Source organism: Leptonotus elevatus, chromosome 11 (assembly GCF_054856555.1).
Source record: "Leptonotus elevatus isolate MCC_2025b chromosome 11, RoL_Lele_1.0, whole genome shotgun sequence".
Taxonomy (NCBI): Eukaryota; Metazoa; Chordata; class Actinopteri; order Syngnathiformes; family Syngnathidae; genus Leptonotus; species Leptonotus elevatus.
Window position 1 is genome coordinate 1,401,980 of NC_141249.1, and position 20,000 is coordinate 1,421,979.

General features: G+C 40.4%; 1 protein-coding gene across 1 annotated transcript in view; it reads right to left on the reverse strand.

Moving 5' to 3' along the window:
• The window catches only part of ect2 (epithelial cell transforming 2), a 191,484-nt gene that overhangs the window by 148,173 nt on the left and 23,311 nt on the right, over positions 1 to 20,000 (reverse strand). The window contains exons 4-5 of the mRNA XM_086088432.1: positions 17,449 to 17,511; positions 4,032 to 4,248 (exon numbers count right to left, since the gene is read on the reverse strand). Coding sequence (XP_085944558.1) covers positions 4,032 to 4,248; positions 17,449 to 17,511 — 280 coding nt within the window. The remainder of the gene's footprint in view (positions 1 to 4,031; positions 4,249 to 17,448; positions 17,512 to 20,000) is intronic.

Sequence of the window (20,000 nt, forward strand, 5' to 3'; positions counted from 1 at the left end):
ACCTCTTCTGTGTCTGGTTGTACCTCCTCCTCTGGGACAGGGAGATTGATGTTTTGCAGTCTGTGGGCTTGATTCTGCTGCTGAACATCACTCGACCGACTCAGCTTACGTTGCAAGAAGTAGTGGTTGATGAGAGTTCCCTGCTCCAATGCTTCCAAACACTTTCTCCTGCCTTGATGGATCCGCAGGCCTTTAAGGGATGTTACTTTAGCCCCGCCACGGCTCCATTTCTGTAGCTTTTGGTGGTGGTATAGTCTTGGTTCTCGTAGTCATTTCCGTTCCGTTATTCTTATGTTATGTAACGTCACATCCCATCATCACTTTAGATTGCAATCAAAACCTCAAAACATAAAAAACACATGAACATTTAAACATTCACAAAACATTAAAACTTTTGATTTTGCCAACCCTGTTGTTTCCTGTTGATGGGAGGGGGGCAAGAAACTTCAAGCCTGAGGGTCCCCACCTAGTATTCCCCAAAACTGGAGATCGACTACAAAAGTCCGACATTAAACTTCTTACACGCAATTTCCTCTATCAGTTACTCTAAATTAATAATTCTGGTCATAAGTTCCTGTAATACGTGGGTGGCCATGGGACGCAAGCCACAAGTATGTGTCCTTTCAAAAACATTAGTAACCTTTTATCAAACAAAATAAGAGTGAAATGAAGAAAAAAATAAATGGATACATTTAAAATAATAATAGAAAATATAATTATTTTCCTTCTCAAATGTTTTTTTAAATAAAAATATTCAAACTGAAAATACGTACCACCATCAGTACAAAAAACTCTGCATCAAAAACTCAACATCAAAACATAATAAATAATAAATTGCTCCACTTATTCATTTGTCAGACACTATGGCTGTTGATGACGTCTAAACTCAGTGAGCTTCTCCTTAGCGCGTTGTGCTGTTGTATCCAGTGTGTCAGACCGCTTAGATTAATGTATCTTAATTATCCCATATTTAGTCTTTTATCAATTGCAAAGAATGTATTCAACATTGTGACCTCTGTTTGAACTGTGCGAGTTGGAGTCACGACTTGCAGTCACGAAGCTTCAACACAAAGACAGGAAATGTGCCATCATCACAAGACAAATGGCCGGATGGTTGAGAAGCTTTTAGTGTTAAAGGATGTCTGCATTGTTGCCTGTGTAACGACTTTTTGTAAATGATTGTCACATTGCTGCTACGTGATTCCCCAAACCTCTTCGAGCAGTAATGTCCATGTGGTAGGTCAACCCAATAAATGGAGGAGAAACGACAGTGTGTCAGAAAAGGCAGGAGTTGTGATTTGCTTGTTTCTCCTCGCGAGCCTATATCTCGTCTTCCTTCCGTGTCTCTTTATTAAATGTTCTAGGTTGAATGAGAGCCTGGCTACCCTGCGGAGGAAACTCATTTCGGCCGCTTGTATCCGGGATCTTGTTCTTTCGGTCACGACCCACAGCTTGTGACCATAGGTGAAGGCAGGAACGTAGATCGACTGGTAAAATCGAGAGCTTTGCCTTTCGGCTCAGCTTCTTCTTCACCACAACGGACCGATACAGCGTCCGCATCACTGCATACGCTGCACCGATCCGCCTGTCGATCTCCCGCTCTAACATACCCTCACTCGTGAACAAGACCCCAAGATACTTGAACTCCTCCACTTGGGGCAGGATCTCATCCCCGACCCGGAGAGGGCACTCCACCCTTTTCCGACTGAGGACCATGGTCTCTGATTTGGAGGTGCTGATCTTCATCCCAACCGCTTCACACTCGGCTGCGAACCGCTCCAGTGAGAGCTGGAGATCACGGCTTGAAGAAGCCAACAGCACCACATCATCTGCAAAAAGCAGAGATGCAATGTTGAGGCCACCAAACCGGACCCCCTCAACGCTTCGGCTACGCCTAAAAATTCTGTCCATAAAAGTTATGAACAGAATCGGTGACAAAGGGCAACCTTGGCGGAGTCCAACCCTCACAGGAAACGAATGTGACTTACTGCCGGCAATGCGGACCAAACTCTGACATCGGTCGTACAGAGACCGAACAGCCCGTATCAGGGGGCTCGGTACCCCATACTCCCGAAGCACCCCCCACAGGACTCCCCGAGGGACACGGTCAAACGCCTTCTCTAAGTCCACAAAGCACATGTGGACTGGTTGGGCGAACTCCCACGCACCTTCGAGGACCCTGCTGAGGGTGTAGAGCTGGTCCACTGTTCCACGGCCTTAAAGATAGGGTGAGAAGCTCGGTCATCCGGGAGGGACTCAGTGTCGAGCCGCTACTCCTCCATGTTGAGAGGAGCCAGTTGAGGTGGCTCCGGCATCTGGTTCGGATGCCTCTTGGACGCCTCCCTGGGGAGGTGTTCCGGGCATGTCCTACCGGCGGTAGGCCCCGGGGACGACCCAGGACACGCTGGAGAGACTACGTCTCTCGGCTGGCCTGGGAACGCCTTGGGATCCCGTCGGAGGAGCTGGCTGAAGTGGCTGGGGAGAGGGAAGTCTGGGCTTCCCTGCTAAAGCTGCTGCCCCCGCGACCCGACCCCGGATAAGCGGAATTGAAGACGGAACGGAACGGTTGAATGAACCCAACAGCTTCCATGGCAACACCTCCTTCAAATGCTCCTCTACAGCTGCTGCCGTGTTCTTCCTTGTAGTTGTAGCCTCCTTTGCAGTTGTGGTTACCTCAAAGGCACGTTTGGTCACATCCTTGGTCGCTTCGTCCGCATTTTCGTAGATTCGAAGTCCTGTGTCTCAGTGCACTCACATCTTCGTGTACAGCGTTGAAAGCGAATGCCCTTTTGTTTCAATACTGCTTTTATCGACTGCTTTTCCATGACGTTAGCTATGTAATTGTTGTCAAAGTAAATTCTCCTGCCGTTGAGTTCAATCTTTTCCATGTTTACTTAAGGATCATCTCCTTAACTGCCATTTTCACTGAAGTAACCCCCTTCGCTCCCGGCTGTTTTACTGAAGAACGATTAGAGTCTCTTCTTTCATCAGGAAAAAAAAAGTATATTTGTATATGTTTATATATTTTTGTTTTGCAGCAATTAGCTTTAGAATATAGCTAAGTTATTCACAAACCTGTTGAAAACACTGGCAAAAAGAGGTTGTTGCAACATGGCCCTGGCTGAGTTCTTATACTCTGCTGCCACCTGCTGGCCGTTTTTTGTAATAACTACTACTTCAAGCGACCTCTTCATGTCAGAAGCTGTATCAAAGCCTTCTATATGCTCTAGCAAATCCTCGAGGGCCGGAGTCCTACAGGTTTTGGATGTTTCCCTTCTCCAACATTGATGATATATGATCAGCTCATCAGCAAGCTCTGCATAAGCCTTATAACGATCCTGCTGATTGGAATCAGCTTGTGTTGGAAGCGAGAAACCTCCAAAACCTGCAGGACTGCGGCCCTCGAGGACCGGAGTTTGACACCTATGCTCTAGCATAAAAAATAAAAAACATTAAAAAATGTACAAATACGTTTTGGGGAGTGAATGACAAAGTAGTAAAAAACTTATTTACACGTTTTTGGGTTTGAATGAGTTAACGTAGAACTTCAGAAAATTGACAATGATCGAACAAGAAGCTGTTGATGTCATAGTGCTCGATGTGCCTGCTGTAATGGAGCTCCATGTTGTCTGAGATGTTTCTTAAGCAAAGCACTCAAAAAATCAATCATCGATGCTCCTTCAACCTCCTCCGGCACCTCGTAAATTTGAGGAGCGGCCTTCCAAATCAGTACTGAGGACTAAGTGAGGGCTCATTGGGGTCGAGTCTTTTCCGTTGCTGATCTCTCACTTTGGGATGACCTCTGCTTAATGTTAGACAAACCCCCTCTCTATCCACTTTTAAAACTAATCTTAAAACACATTTTTAAAGTGCTTTACGAATAAACTTGTGTTGAATTGAGGTATTGTATCAAAGATTTTAATATTGTAGCAACACTATTAACCACATTGGCTAAGAGGTATTATGACCCAGTGCCAACTCACTTTTCAAAACATACCTATACAAAGTAAATGTACTTTTACTTTACATACCTGCAAATGTGTCAGGTGTGAATGTGATGTCTAGCAAGGAGCCCAGAGACATCGAATGTTCTGCTGATGGCCTTTTAGGGGGCAGCGGGAAGGGCAATATCTCTGTCTCCTTTGTGAACTGAGCAAGCGTATCCCTTAAATACCGACGCTTGCGGTTATTAGTGGGGGTCGAGAGGGAGAGAAGGGACACTGCTTTCTTCATGGCCGGGCTGACATTCTGAGGAACAAGAAAAAATATAAAAAACTAAATCTATGTTAACTGTAAAGACGAAGTCCATTGTAAAGAGACTAAAGAAGACACTACAGAAAGGTGTTAATGTAAATTTAAACACATAATCGGGAAAAAGGGCTTTCCATTGTGACATGAAGACAACAATTATTCTTGCACTTTTGAAAACACAATTTAACACAAAACACAGTGTAAAACAGAAACATTTAAATAAACATAATCACAGAATATTTTCAGTTATATAATTTCAAAAGTGGTTTTGTTCGATATTAATGTTGGCATACTTTAAAGGATACATAATTAGTGCATTTTCGCACATGTAATAGAGTTCCCTGGTGTCCACTCTAAATAACATGTCTCTAAAATATCCCAAGGATCAAGAATCACTGAACACTTTAAAACCGCAATTTCTTGTTCTGCTGAAAGTAGCCAAATTGAAGAGGACATTGTCTCATGCAAGTGAACAACTGGAGACCTAACTAGGGATGTAACGTAATGATTCAGTCAAGCCCAATTTGATTAAATTTCTTATTTTCAGTTCCAATTTTTGATTCAATTTATTTATTTTATTTTTACAAAATGACTCATTTGACAACCAAAAGATGTTTTTATTTTAACATCTGCATTTTGTCCTTGTCGAACGACAGAAAATTCATGGAACCCTGCAAGCCAGGACCCACACTACTCATTTCCTATAGGTAATTTAAAATACTTAGGCATAAAAATCTCACCTAAATTAACTGATTTAATTCATTTAAACTTTACTCCACTTCTGGATAGCATTTACAGTGACTTGGAATGCTGGAATAATCTTCCCATTTCTCTAATAGGTCAAATAGCCACCATTAAAATTAAAGTTTTACCCAAAATAAATTATTTTTTCTCAATGATTCCATTTAAACCTACGTCTAACTGGTTCCAGTCGTTGGACTCGGCCGTTACAAAATTCTACTGGAATAAAAAAGAAAAAAGCTAAGATTAATCTATCTACTCTTCAGAAGAGTAAATCCAAAGGATGTCTAGAGGCACCAAATTGTATGCACTACTATATAGCTAACCAGCTACAATATATCATTCTATGGGTACAACCCAACAGAGATACTAACTGTTGGCTGGAAATAGAACAGAAGGATTGTAATAACCTCAGATTTTTAGATTTACTCGTTATTACAACATCGATTAAGCGACACAATTGTTTTAAAAACCCAATGATTTCCGCCACCCTGACCGCCTGGTGGAAGGTACTAGAAATTACAAAAGCCCAGTTGGAGCCCTGCAGGCTTTCTCCCTTATGGCATAACCCCGACTTTCAATTTAACAACCAATCATTTTTAATTACACATCTCCACCATCTTTTCTCAGATAATATGTTTATATCATATACATCTTCGCTCCAAAAATACAAAATAAAAAACGGAAAGTTTTGACATTATCTAAATGAATATGATAAAGAAACAAATTCCAACACTTCGGGATACCCTCCAACCGCCTGTTTTAGCTAAAGAAATTACAAGACTTTTTCCGACAACAATAAAAAAACCTCTCAAAAATATATAAGTTACTTTCGTATACAGATAAAATGTATTAGCCATCTCGAAATGGGAGACAGAATTGTCTATAGCTCCGGAATTTGACTTTTGGACTAAAGTTTGTGAAAACTTATTTATATAAAATTATTCATAGAACATATATTACTAAATATATGATGAAGAAAATGGGACTCTCAGACTCTGACATTTGTCTCCAGTGTTTACAAAACACTGCAGACATTTATTTTCATGCTTTATGGTTATGCACTCCGGTTATGTATTTCTGGACTAAAGTCTTAGAAAAACTTTCCGCTATCTTGGACTGTAGGATACTGTTATCTCCAAACTTGTGTTTGTTAGGTGACCAAACAACAACTGACTTACCACGTAAACAATTTCAATCTACAACCTTAGCCCTTACTATTGCTAAAAAAAACAATTCTTGTTAACTGAAAAAATAAACAAACTGTGAATATCGACCAATAGTCTGTCTAACCTCCTCATAAATCACATTTTCATGGAAAAAATATCTGCCTCAAATAAAAACCAAAATCAAAATTTATACAAACATGGTCTACGTAAATAGAATATTTTAATCTAAATCTGGTTACTTAATTCAGCCTGTTAGCGAGAGCTACCACATTGCGATAACTTATATTGCTGTTTCTGTATTTGGCAATTTGTAACTAATGGTTGTGTTTTTATAGTCAGGAACCCAGTTGCTGCCAGCAGGATCGAGCAGACCACATCAAATGACACCTTACAGTCACCAACTCCTCAAGATTACTTCCAATGGGCACTAAGGGTTAATATTCGGAATCACTGCACGCCAGTGGGTTAACTTTATAGGTGCTGTCCCCCCTGGCACTGCCCCTCTGTTGGCTGCTGGGTGGCGGCTGCGTCTTGGCCGTTCCCTGGGTCTCTTGGGGGGTGCTGCGTTGCGGTGCTCTCCCTGGTGCCCCAGCGCGGTCCGTCGCTCCGGACCCGGCGACGCGGTTCGGGGCCTGTGGGCCTTCGGGGTGCCCCGTGGCTCCCTCCCCTCCCCCTTCGTCTCCCTTGCTGCCTCTCCCTCCTCGCTTCTCCCAGCCTATCCTCCGCCTCCCGGTCCCTTCTCCCTAGTCACCCTTCCTCCTCCTCCCCCTCTCTCTGCTGCCCTGCTCCCAATTTTCGTGGGGGGAGCGGGGGCTGTGGGCCGGTGAGGTGCCAGGTGGGCCTGATAGCAGATTTGACATTATCATTAGCTTATCATGCTAAGCAAACACTTGATATATGACATCAGCATGACCCCAGGATAAACCGTTAGGGGTCATTATCCATTACTTGCTATTAACATTATCTTAGCATGCTAAGCTAATGTGTTATATGACATCAACATGGCCCCAGGTTATAGATAGTCACGTCATTAGCCATTTCCTGGCTATTAGCATTAGCTTAGCATGCTAAGCTAACATCAGCATGGCCCCAGGATACACCTAGTATGGGTCATTAGCCACTTCCTGGCTTTTAGCATTAGCTTAGCATTAGCTTAGCTTGCTAAGCTAACACGTGATATGTGACATCACCATGACCCAGGATATACCCAGTAGGGTATACCCAGTAGGGGTAATTTGCCACTTCATGGCTATTTGCATTAGCTTAGCATTAGCTTAGCAAAATAAATACAGTGACACACTTAGCATGCTAAGCTAACACGTAATATGTGACATCAGCATTAACCCAGGACATAACAATTAGGTTCATTAGCCACTTTCTGGCTATTAGCATTAGCTTAGCATCCTATGCTAACACGTGATATGTAACATCACACTCACCCCAGTATATAACCAGCAGTGGTCATTAGCCAATTCCTGGCTATTATCTTAGCATTAGCATTATTTCAGTTGGCTTAGCATTATACATCCACCACCAACCCCCGGCCCACCCAGGACGGCGGCCATCTTGACCAATTGATTAGGTACGCCGAGGATTCTGGCCAATTGATATAGGTACGACAAGGATTCTCGCCCCGTCGCGGCGGCCACTTAACCATTTGAGTACTACTAAAATTACTACAACTACAAGTACGACTACAACAAGTCCTACTTACTGCTACTATTGCTACAAGTACTACATGCGGCTTTCCACCTTGCAAGAGTCAGCAGTCCTCAAATTTTTGCTGAGATTTTTCTAGATATTATTATTATTATTTACCATCAATATAAGATAGATGGTAAATAATGTTATGTACTTTTGATTAGTGATTTGTCCTTGTCTACAATGTTGTTGTTTTCTATTATTGTTTAAGAGAACAAACAACCTTGCAAAATGTACCATGATTAGCATTACATTTTCAACCTCTAATGCACATTAGAAGTTAATGTTCTTTTCTTTTTCTTTTTTTTTTCCTGTCTGTCCAGAAAATGCTGTTGAACATGACACAAGAGTGTTTTCTCGTATAGCTGGAAAAAGTAGACTGCATTGAAAACAGCACAAAAATCATTTTAAATTTGCCGGAGCACTCACTTATTACAGTGTGTCCAATAAGATGGGACTCAAGGCAAAAAAATATTGAGAGGGTGTTGGAGCAGAGCAAGGCTTTGTCTCAGGTTCTGTCTGAAGACAAGAAAACACGCCACCTGGTCCCAACTTGGCAGGACACCGATGTCCTTAAGTCAATAAATGCCCTTGGTCCTCTTCAGGAGTTCACAGATGCCCTGTCCGGTGAACACTACGTAAGTGTGTCGTACCTGAAGCCACTGCTCCACACTGTTGAGCACACCAATCTTGCCAAGGAAATCAAGTCAAGAGTTCTTGGCTACAGTGAAAATAAATACAGTGACCCATCTATACAGGAGCTTCTGGACATTACTTTGTTCCTTGATCCTGGATTCAAGGCTACATAAGTGCAGAGATGGTCCTGTATATGAAAGAAAGACTGACGATGGAAATGGAAATACTGTCACGAACGGTAACTAGTACGGTTTCTTTAAATAGTTTCTAATACAAAATGCCATATCAGTTTAAGTGATATTTGTATTACACCGATTGGCTTTTATTTATTTTTTTACGTAGTTATTACATCAAAACTTAACTTCAAAACTTTTACAGCTTTTTTCGCCGTGTTTAGCAGGGAAAACGGGCTTGTGTCAGCGCTACAGATGTTATGCCCCAGGCCATCCGCATCAACCACAAAAAAGGGAAAGCAGTCACACTGAGCAGCTTCTTCAAGAGTAAGGCTGTCCCCTCCACCTTCTTCCACTATGAAGTTGGAGGATGCCATTAAAGCTAAAGTGGACAACTACCTGATGACTCCTACTATTGATGGAGAGGAAGATCTACTGGCCTGATGGAAAATGCCACCTTTCCATGGCTGAGCAAAGTGGCTCGTAAATTTTTGTGCATACCAGGCACCAGTTCGCCATCAAAGAGATTTTTTTAGTGCTCGTGGCAATGTTGTCACATGTCTGTGGTCTAAAACCGTGAAAGGTGAACATGCTGGGTTTTTTTGACAAAAAAATCTGTAAAGTGTGATGGAGAGAGTAAGTAAGTAAGTATTTTTGAGTAATTTTGAGATTTTATTTGTTATGCAGTTCTGCACTTCACCCGACTTGAGTTGTCAGCCTTTGTTTTAAAAAGTTATTTATGATGTTCAGTAAAAATGTTCCAAGGTTTACAAAATAGATGTGCATTCTTTGGGTGATGCTGCTTTGCCATAAATGTGTCTCACCATTTTTTCAGAAGGGCAGACAGAGGTAGTGTTATTTTATTTTAATAAGAGTTTTATGATATTTTCCTTTTCAGACTTTGACCTACTGTACCTAGACTATAGGGCAACATCCCTTTTTCCTTTACTGACATTGCTTAATTTTGTTTTTCTGATTAGTGAGTCAGTGACCACCTATTTAACATCATTTTTGAAAAGGTGCATTTAAATTAATAACTCAACAAAATTTTGTACGGACGGAGCTCCAGTGATGCTGTGAAGAAAGTCTGGTTTTGGTGCGCTAGTAAAAGCCGATGCACCGCACATCATTGTTACGCATTGCATTCTGCACAGGCATGCGTTGGCAACAAAAACCTTGCCGCCCAAACTGGCAGAAGTATTAAAAATTGTAGTGGAATGTGTGAACTATGTGCGAAATAGTGCTCTGAGGCACCGCATCTTCAGTGAGCTGTGTAAAGAAATGGGCTCTGAATTCGAGGTACTTCTTTACCATTCGAATGTTCGGTGGTTATCCCGGGGACAGGTGCTGAATCGTGTTTTTGCCATGCGTGTGGAATTAGCCCAGTTTTTGCAAGAGCACCAACATTGTCATGCAGATTGCTTCAAAGATTCTGAGTTCATTCTCATTTTAGCATACATGGCTGATATATTTGCAGCTCTCAATCATCTAAATCAGCAGATGCAGGGTGGTGGAGTTAACATAATGGAAGCAGAAGAAAACCTGAAGGCTTTTCAAAAAAAGTTACCGTTATGGAAACGACGAGCAGAGACCAACAACTTCGCAAACTTCCCCCTTCTGGACGACTGTGTAAGTAAGATCGAAGATGTGTGTGAACTTTGAGACATATCTGTACCCATGGAACTGAAGCAAACAATTGCCACGCACTTAAATGAGCTTGCGAAGTCTCTCGATGGATACTTCCCTACAAGAGCATCATATCCAGCATGGGTGAGACAGCCGTTCACGTTTGCTATTGAGACAGCAGATGTCAATGATGAATACCTCGACGAAATCATTGAACTTCAGCAGAGCGAGGTTCAACAGCAACTCTTCAGAACAACAACGCTCTCAACGTTTTGGTGCCAACAAATGGAAAAGTATCCAGTTATTGCTAAGAAAGCCCTGGATTTTTTTGTACCATTTGTTACAACATATCTTTGTGAGCAATCGTTTTCGAGGATGCTGGACATAAAAACTAAGAAAAGGAACAGACTTTGCTGTGAAAATGACATGAGACTGGCACTTTCCAAGGTGAAGCCACGCATATCTGAACTGGTCTCTCAAAGGCAACAGCAGAAGTCACACTGAGGTAAGTTGTTTTGAGTTCATGCACTGTGTTGGTTTTGTTATTTGAACAAGGTGATATGAATGCACAATTCATTTCGTGCACCAGTAAAAGAAATCATATTTTATCTTTTACTAAAGAAGGGTTCGGTGAATGAGCATATGAAACTGGTGGGGTTCGGTGCCTCGAGGTTAAGAACCACTGATCTAAAGTATATTTATACAAAAAATCTCGCTTAGGTTACCAGTTACTGGTGTATTGTTATTTTTAATCCCCCGCTAATTTCCTTCACTTTCACCTCCCTACCCGTTTTTTCACTGTTATATTTACTTACACGTTACCTCATATTTTACACAAATTACATAAATCACCTAACCACTTTGATTCTATCCTATAACATGCCAGTATTGACAAATGGCCTATAAAGATATATACACAGGACTGAGTTTATATTGTTTGTATGCATACATTAGTTCTGGTTTCCTGGAATGTTTGTGGCGCTCGCTCACAGGCTAAAAGAATAAAAACTTTAGACCATCTCTTAAAATTAAAAGCAGATATTTGCCTCCTACAAGAAACCCACCTACAAAAATCTGAAGAAAAATTACTTATTGAATTAAGAATTTTAGCCAAGCGTACTCTGCCCCTTATAACAGTAGACAAAGAGGAGTCTGTATACTCATAAGAATTTATTCTTTACTCTAAATAATACAATAACAGACCCAGAGGGCCGATACATTATTATTCAGGTGACTATATCTAATAAAATATATACATTTGGTAATTTATATGCCCCTAATAATGATGATCCGGCCTTTTTCCATGAATTTTTCTCTCAGCTGTTTAAATTAGCAGCAAACTCTACTATTATTATTGGAGGAGACTTTAACACAGTCTTAAATCCATTAATAGATCGTTCTAATAATACAACATGTATAAGGCGATTACAATCTACTAAAGTAATAGGGGAATATATGGATAATTTTGGCCTCGTCGACAGCTGGAGACTTAAAACCCCAAATAAGGAATTTAACTTATTTTCCGCTGTGCACCGGTCTTTTTCAAGAATTGATTTTTTTCTTACAAATAACTCGATTGCTGATAAAACTGTTACAAAAATACATCCTATTATTATTAGCGACCATGCACCAGTCTCCCTTTCCCTACAAGTTGATCATACCTTTAAACCACGACCGACATGGCGTTTTAACATCTCACTGCTAAACGACGCAGAATTTGACAAAATTATAATAAAAGAGTGGGCAGACTTTTTGGAAATAAATGACTCTCCAGACCTATCTCCATCTCTTCTCTGGGAAGCTGGGAAAGCAGTAATTAGAGGTAAAATTATATCATATTCATCTTATAAAAAGAAACAGGATCAAAAATTAGAAAAAGACTTGGAAGATAAAATTAAACAACTGACGGATGAGTACGCAATAAACCCAAATAACCAAATATGGACTGACTTACAAAATATAAAAATACAGTTAGACAATATGCTAACTAAAAAGACTTCATAATACAACAATTGAGATACAACTACTTTGAATATAATAACAAATCAGGTAAATTTCTTGCAAATCAACTTCAACGCAATCGGCTATTAAAGGGACAACTGGTGAATGTACACAATCACCAGAAGAAATTAATTTAAAAAAGTATAACTATTATCACAACCTATACTCAGAAACTAACAAGCCTAACCCAGAGCATATTGAGGCATTCCTCAGTAGCTTAAATATACCTCAGTTAACTACTGAATATAAAGATATGTTAGATGCGCCACTTACTATAAACGAGTTGTACAGTGCTCTAGATAGTATGCCTAATGGCAAAGCACCTGGCCCGGATGGTTATCCGGCTATATTTTTTAAGCACTTCTGGTTAATGCTTGCTCCACTATTCTTAAGAGTAGTAACAGAAATTAAAACTAACGGTCACATACGCCCACACATGAATACAGCAGCAATTAAACTTTTATTAAAGCCAGAAAAAGACCCCACCCTTCCATCAAGTTACCGTCCGATTTCACTAATTAACACTGATATTAAAATTATCACTAAGGCTTTCACATCTAGACTAGAAACAGTAATCCCGACAAACATTCATAGCGACCAAACAGGCTTTATTAAAGATCGTCACTCTACTAATGATATTAGGAGGCTCTTTAACCTTATTAGCATGTCACAGCGGCATGATAAAAAGGCAGTTGTTATATCATTGGATGCAGAAAAAGCTTTTTTCGACAAAGTTAACTGGTCCTTTCTCTTTGCTGTTTTAAATAAATTTGGCTTTGGGAAATCATTTATTCACTGGGTGTCAGTATTATATGATGCTCCTAAAGATAGTTACTACTAATGGGATTATATCTCAGAGTTTTACTCTACAGAGAGGCACAAGACAGGGATGCCCACTGTCCCCTTTATTATTTGCAATATTTATTGAACCGCTTGCATTAGCCATACGCCAGGAAAGAAGGATTTAAGGAATTCACTCTGGGGTAACAGAACATAAAATTAATCTATATGCCGATGATATTTTTCTTTATTTAGAAAAGCCTGCTATTTCGTTAGGGGAAGTATTTAACTTAATAGCTAAATTCTCACATTTATCAGATTATTCTATTAACTGGACAAAATCAACACTACTACCTATTACAGAAAATTCTTGGAACCCTGCAAGCCAGGACCCACACTACTCATTTCCTATAGGTAATTTAAAATACTTAGGCATAAAAATCTCACCTAAATTAACTGATTTAATTCATTTAAACTTTACTCCACTTCTGGATAGCATTTATAGTTACTTGGAGCGCTGGAATAATCTTCCTATTTCTCTAATACGACGAATAGCCACCATTAAAATGAAAGTTTTACCCAAAATAAACAATTTTTTCTCAATGATTCCGTTTAAATTTACGGCTAACTGGTTCCAGTTGTTGGACTCGGCTGTTACAAAATTTTACTGGAATAAAAAAAAAAGAAGCAAAGATTAGTCTATCTACTCTTCAGAAAAATAAATCAAATTTTATGCACTACTATATAGCTAACCAGCTACAATATATCATTTTATGGGCACAACCCAACAGAGATACTAACTGTTGGCTGGAACTAGAACAGAAGGATTGTAATAACCTTAGACTTCTAGATTTACTCTTTATTACAACATCGATTAAGCGACATAATTGTTTTAAGAACCCAATGATTTCCGCCACCCTGGCTGCCTGGTGGAAGGCATTATTACAAAATTACAAAAGCCCAAATGGAGCCCTGTGGGCTTTCTCCCCTATGGCATAACCCCGACTTTCAACTTAACAACCAATCGTTTTATTTAGGTGTGTGGGAGCAGAAAGGAATTACACATCTCCACCATCTCTTCTCAGATAATATGTTTATATCATATACATCCTTGTGCTCCAAAAATACAAAATAAAAAACAGATTTATTTTTACATTATCTGCAAGTTAAAAGTATGATAAAGAAACAAATTCCAACACTTCGGGGTACGCTACAACCGCCTGTTTTAGCTAAAGATATTACCAAGCTTTCTCCGACAACAACAAAAAAACTCTCAAAAATAGAAACAGACTTGTCTATAGCTTCGGAATCTGACTTTTGGATTCAAGTTTGTGAAAACATTTTTAAAATGACAAAACACACAAATTTACAACTTAGCCAATATAAAATTATTCATAGAACATACATTACTCAATATATGATGAAGAAAATGGGACTCAGACTCCGACATTTGTCTCCAGTGTTTACAAAACACTACAGACACTTCCCAAAGCCATTTTCATGCTTTATGGTTATGTACTCCGGTTATGTATTTCTGGACTAAAGTCTTAGAAAAACTTTCCGCTATCTTGGACTGTGGGATACTGTTATCTCCAAACTTGTGTTTGCTAGGTGACCTAACAACAACTGACTTACCACATAAACAATTTCAATCTACACTTGTAGCCCTTACTATCGCAAAAAAAACAATTCTTGTTAACTGGAAAAGTAAACAAACTCTGAATATCGACCAATGGTCTATTCTCCTCGTAAATCACATTTTAATGGAAAAAATATCTGCCTCAAATAAAAACCAAATATCAAAATTTATAGAAACATGGTCTACGTATATAGAATATTTTAACCTAAACCTGGTTACTTAATTCTGCCTGTTAGCGAGAGCCACCACATCGTGATAATTTATATTGATGTTTCTGTATTTGGCAATTTGTAACTAATGGTTGTGTTTTTATAGTCAGGAACCCAGTTGCTGCCAACAGGATCGAGCAGATTCACCTCCCATGGGCACTAAGGGTTAATATTCGGATTCACTGCATGCCAGTGGGTTAATTCTATAGGTGCTGTCCCCCCCTGGCTGGGCGTGGGCGGGTCTGCCCCTCTGTTGGCTGCTGGGTGGCGGCTGCGTCTTGGCCGTTCCCTGGGTCTCTTGGGGGGTGCTGTGTTGCGGGGCTCTCCCTGGTGTCCGGGGCGGCGCCGTTCCGGCGCGGTCCGTCGCTCTGGGCCAGGCGACGCGGTTCGGGGCCTGTGGGCCGCCCCGTGGTTCCCTCTCCCCTCCCTCTTCCTCCCTCTTGCTGCCTCTCCCTCCTCGCCTCTCCCAGTCTGCCCTCCGCCTCCCTGTCCCTTCTCCCTCGTCACCCTTCCTCCCCGGCCGGTTGGTGGGGGTGGGGTCGGGGTGGGGGGTGGGGGGTGGGGGGTGGCTGGGGCTGGGTTGGGGTGGATGGCGGGGGTGGATGGGGGGCGCGGGGGCTGTGGACCGGTGGGGTGCCTGGCGGGCCTGCAGTGCCCCGTCCTGCTGCGTTGGGTTGGGGGCGCGGGCCGTGTTGGCCGTCTGTCCTTCCTTCCTTTCCTCAGTCTCTCCTTTGGTCTCTTGAGGTCTCCCTGATTTGTTGGAATTTAGATGTTTCTGGGGTTGGTGAAGGACTCTGGTTGGTGGCCCGGTGGGTGGTGTCTAGTCGGTGCTGGATTTCACTTTCCTTTCTTTTCTTTGGTCATTCCTCGGGTCTCCTGACGGCGGTGTTCGGTTTAGGTGAACGGTATGGGATTTTTTAATAGGTTTTTGGTGAACTAATGAATACACACACGCACATACAAATACTCACCCACATACAAAATAATAAAAAAAAATAAAAATAAAAAAAAATAAAAAAAAGGAGAGCAATGATGATGACATGTCAAATCGGTACAATTACCGAATGAACAATACTGAGCTCTTAGAAAAAGAAAAAAAAAAGATCAGCCCCGTTGCAGCCGCGGGACACACTGATATTGATCGCGTGTTTTATAAATAAAGAGTTAATTCGTTATTTAGCACAGTAGTTGTGATAGTATTAACACTTTTATTGAAGCAACATCTTGAGCAAAAGTTTCAAGTACTTAAAAACAAGTTCTCCCCTCGCAGACAAGCTCTGGGGAGACGCCATTCCGAATGAAGTGTATACATGACGCTCGTTCGAATTGACAAAAGGAATATATATATATATATAAATAGGGATTCGGGTTCAAATTTCCTGCCCTCTGTCAGTGGATGTGAAGGGAGGGATTGTGCACATCCATTTTTCAGCCAAATGTGGCAATTAAATTTCCTACATAGAGGAGCTCTAAGTTCATCCATGAGGTGGGTGGGTCGGGGACAAAAAATGAGCCCCAAACAACAACCTCTGGTGCTCATTTGAGGACTGATGCCAAAATTTTATGTGCACTCCCGTCTATTGTTACGGTTCATATTAACAACAACAACAAAATAATTCAAATATATACACAACTCATAAAAAGTTAGGGATATTTGGCTTTCAGGAGAAATTTCAGACAAGCCTAAAATACATTCAAGCCTTTACAGGTGAACTTAATGTGACCTTCTCTAAGCTTTTGAATGCACATGTCCAAAAGTTAAATGTTTCAGTACTTTTTACACAAGTTGCTGTTCTCTGACAAGGATCTTAATGGAAAAATTCACAAACGACAATGCTCCAGCTCATCAAGGTGGCATCATCAAGGAACAGCTGTTGGAGACTGGTGTACCGCAAATGGAATGGCCTGCACTTTCTCCAGACCTGAATCCTATTGAAAACCTGTGGGTTCAGCTGAGTCGCCGTGTAGGCTGGAAACTCTGCACCCAAGAACCTCAATGACCTGAGGGCTGCCCTTCAAGAAAAGGGATGCCATGCCTCAGCTGACAATGAGTGGACTTGTGAACAACATGAGACGTCGTCGTTGAGCTATAATTGATGCTCAAGGGCACATGACCAGTTATTGAGACGTTGAAATTTTTTGTTGTGGTGTACCCACCACTGATGTTAACTTTTATTTAAATGAATTGCTTGAGATGAGGAAATTACCAGTGCATCCTTCTACTTAAATGTGCTACTTTCATGATATGATATCACTATAGCGTGAACTTTTGACATTTTTCATAAATTTCACCTGAAATATCCCTAACTTTTTGTGAGTAGTATAAGTCCTCTGAGATGTACGTACATGCATCCTGTTTGTGCACTTTTCTGCACTGTCAATTTGAAGACATTTCCTGTTTTTTTTAATAAAGGGATGGAAATGTTACTTCTATTCAATTAGCAATTAATCAAAAAAAATTGACAGATTAATCAGTAATTGAACAAATTGTTAAAGTCATACAATAAATACAGTTAACTTACCTTTTCATAGTGGTACATAGACTCTCCAGCTCGAGCATCTATTTGAATGCTTCCCCAAAACCACTACGAAAGAAAAACATGTCAATTGTGTAAGACAAGTCATCCGAATGAAAATAAATGATGACAACTAATACAAAGGTTACATCAGTGTAGATCAATAGAGGGGAGCCCGTCCAGGGCAGCTACGTACATAACATTTGATATTATTTATTTAATTAACGTTTATTTATGCAGTATTGTTAATTACTTATTTATTCCTTGGTGAGCCAATCTACAAGCTGGCTCTAGGTATGTAGCATGTCACCTCTCTGGCAGGAAAAGAGCCTGAGCTGTTGAGTGAGGTTGGACTCTTTCGCTCTGGCGTTGCCCCCGGTGAGATGTCAAGCAGGTGTGGGCAGATTGACTGTCCCCTGGCTCAGTGCCTACCACAGTAAATTCTGTATTTGACTGTTTAGAGTGGGACCAAATAGACTCAGTTTTAGAGTAATATTTACACTTGGAAGTGAGTAAAATAAAGAATTGGAAAAAAAGTCACTCAAGGAATGAGGAACAAACTCACAACCTTCAGCTTGCGAGACTGCCACATTACCACCTGCGCTATGCCCCTCCTACTGTTTCGTTATATCCAAGAGGAGACCAAACACATTGTTTTTGGTCTCTTGAAGTTACAAATATTCCAGCTGACACGAGCAATATGCTGCGTAGCTCAGGGAGTAGATCGTCTCCCTCCCAATCTGAAGGTCCTGAGCTCGTTCCTCAACCCTTAAGTGACATTTATTTTTTTCCAGTTCTTTATTTTACTTTCTTCAAAGTGTAAATAATAGAGGTGATATTCGTACGACACGAGGATCCAGTACATATAACAAAAAAATCCTGGATACAAATATAACACAGATAGACTTCCTTAATATCCGTGCTAAAGGAAAGCCGGCCCACTCTCCCCTCTCCGCGGCACACAGAGAGCGAGAGAGAGGATCTGTCCGTGCGGCTTCACCTTCTGGCACACGGACAGTAATTAATTATCTCTTAATTGGTCCTTAATTTTCTGCAGCCGCAACACACTTGACAAGGCAGAGCTTGGTTCATGTTGCGTCAATCTCTCACACTGGCTGCCTAAGTTAATTTTTATTTAGCTGGTAAAAGCACTACACATGCACAGCTGAACACACTACGAATCAATATATGTTAGACCCCCCCCACTGCATAAAAAAAACACATGTTCTAAATATTTACCTTACTATTGTGATTAAAAAAATAAAGTGAATCTCAATTCACTGTTCTGTAAATATTTATTCATACACATACATTTTCTGTTTATAAAAACTTTTTTGTGATCAAAAGCATTGATTTGAATCTTTACTAAGCTGTTTTGTCAATAATTTTCAAATAAACAAATTATATTAAAACTTTTGATCGATCCATATAAATTTCAAACTAAATTTTGTTTTGTTTTTTCAATTTCATACAAAAAAAATACAGTAATTAGTATTGATGAAAGCCCCACCCATTTGTGTTAGCCCTACCCCCGGTTAAACCACCCCCATTTCCAGTGTATGCCACGCCCACACCGAATACAGATTCAGATCATTTAGATGGTCGAACGGATACAGAAAGTGTTGTACTCGCTCAACCCTACTAAATATTACTCTAAAACTGAGTATTTGGTCCCATCGAAATAGAGTAAAGTTTAATGTACAGAATTTAGGGGAACTAAAAAAATAATAATTGATTTGGCAATATATCGCGATATTACAGCGAGCAATTATCGTATCATTTCAATATGCACTCAAATCAATGTTTAAATATGAATTTTTGATGGAAATATAAATAAATAAAAAACGTCTTACTTAAGGTTCACACTTAAAGCATGGTAGAATGTTATATACATGTAACATTAACCAATTTAATATTTTAATTTAATAATCTAATATTTCAACATGAAGCAAATTGTAACCTGTTTGTTACATACAGTGGCTCAGTCATAAGCCTGAAGTACATTTTCATACAAATCTTACAGTGTACATGTACAGGTTTACTGATTAGTATTTTCTAAATTAGAGGTTTTTTTTTGTTTGTTTTTACAATAATCGTTTTATAGATTTGTATCGGAATTAATCTGTATCGAATCAAATCGTGACTTGTGAATCGTGATACAGATCGAATTGCCAGGTACTAGGCAATTCACACCCCTAGAATTTACTGTGTATACATTGGGGTTCACTCCAGAAGGATGAGAGGGTAGCCTGCCTCCGTCTTCAGGGATGGACGTTTTTTGATTATGCACCAAGCAGCACTCACAAGTCCTTGCACGGGGTGCTGGAGAGCGCTCGCACTGAGAACTCACTTGTTTTTCTGGGGGACTTCAAAGCTCACATGGGCAATGACAGAAGTGGGAGTAAGTCATTGTTTTGCAAGTCACAAGTAAGTCTCAAGTCTTTGCCATCAAGTCCCGAGTCAAGTCCCAAGTCAAGACTGACAAGTCCCGAGTCTAGACTAACAAGTCTCAAGCAATTCACAAGTCCTACACTTTGTTATTTTGAGTCATTTTAACA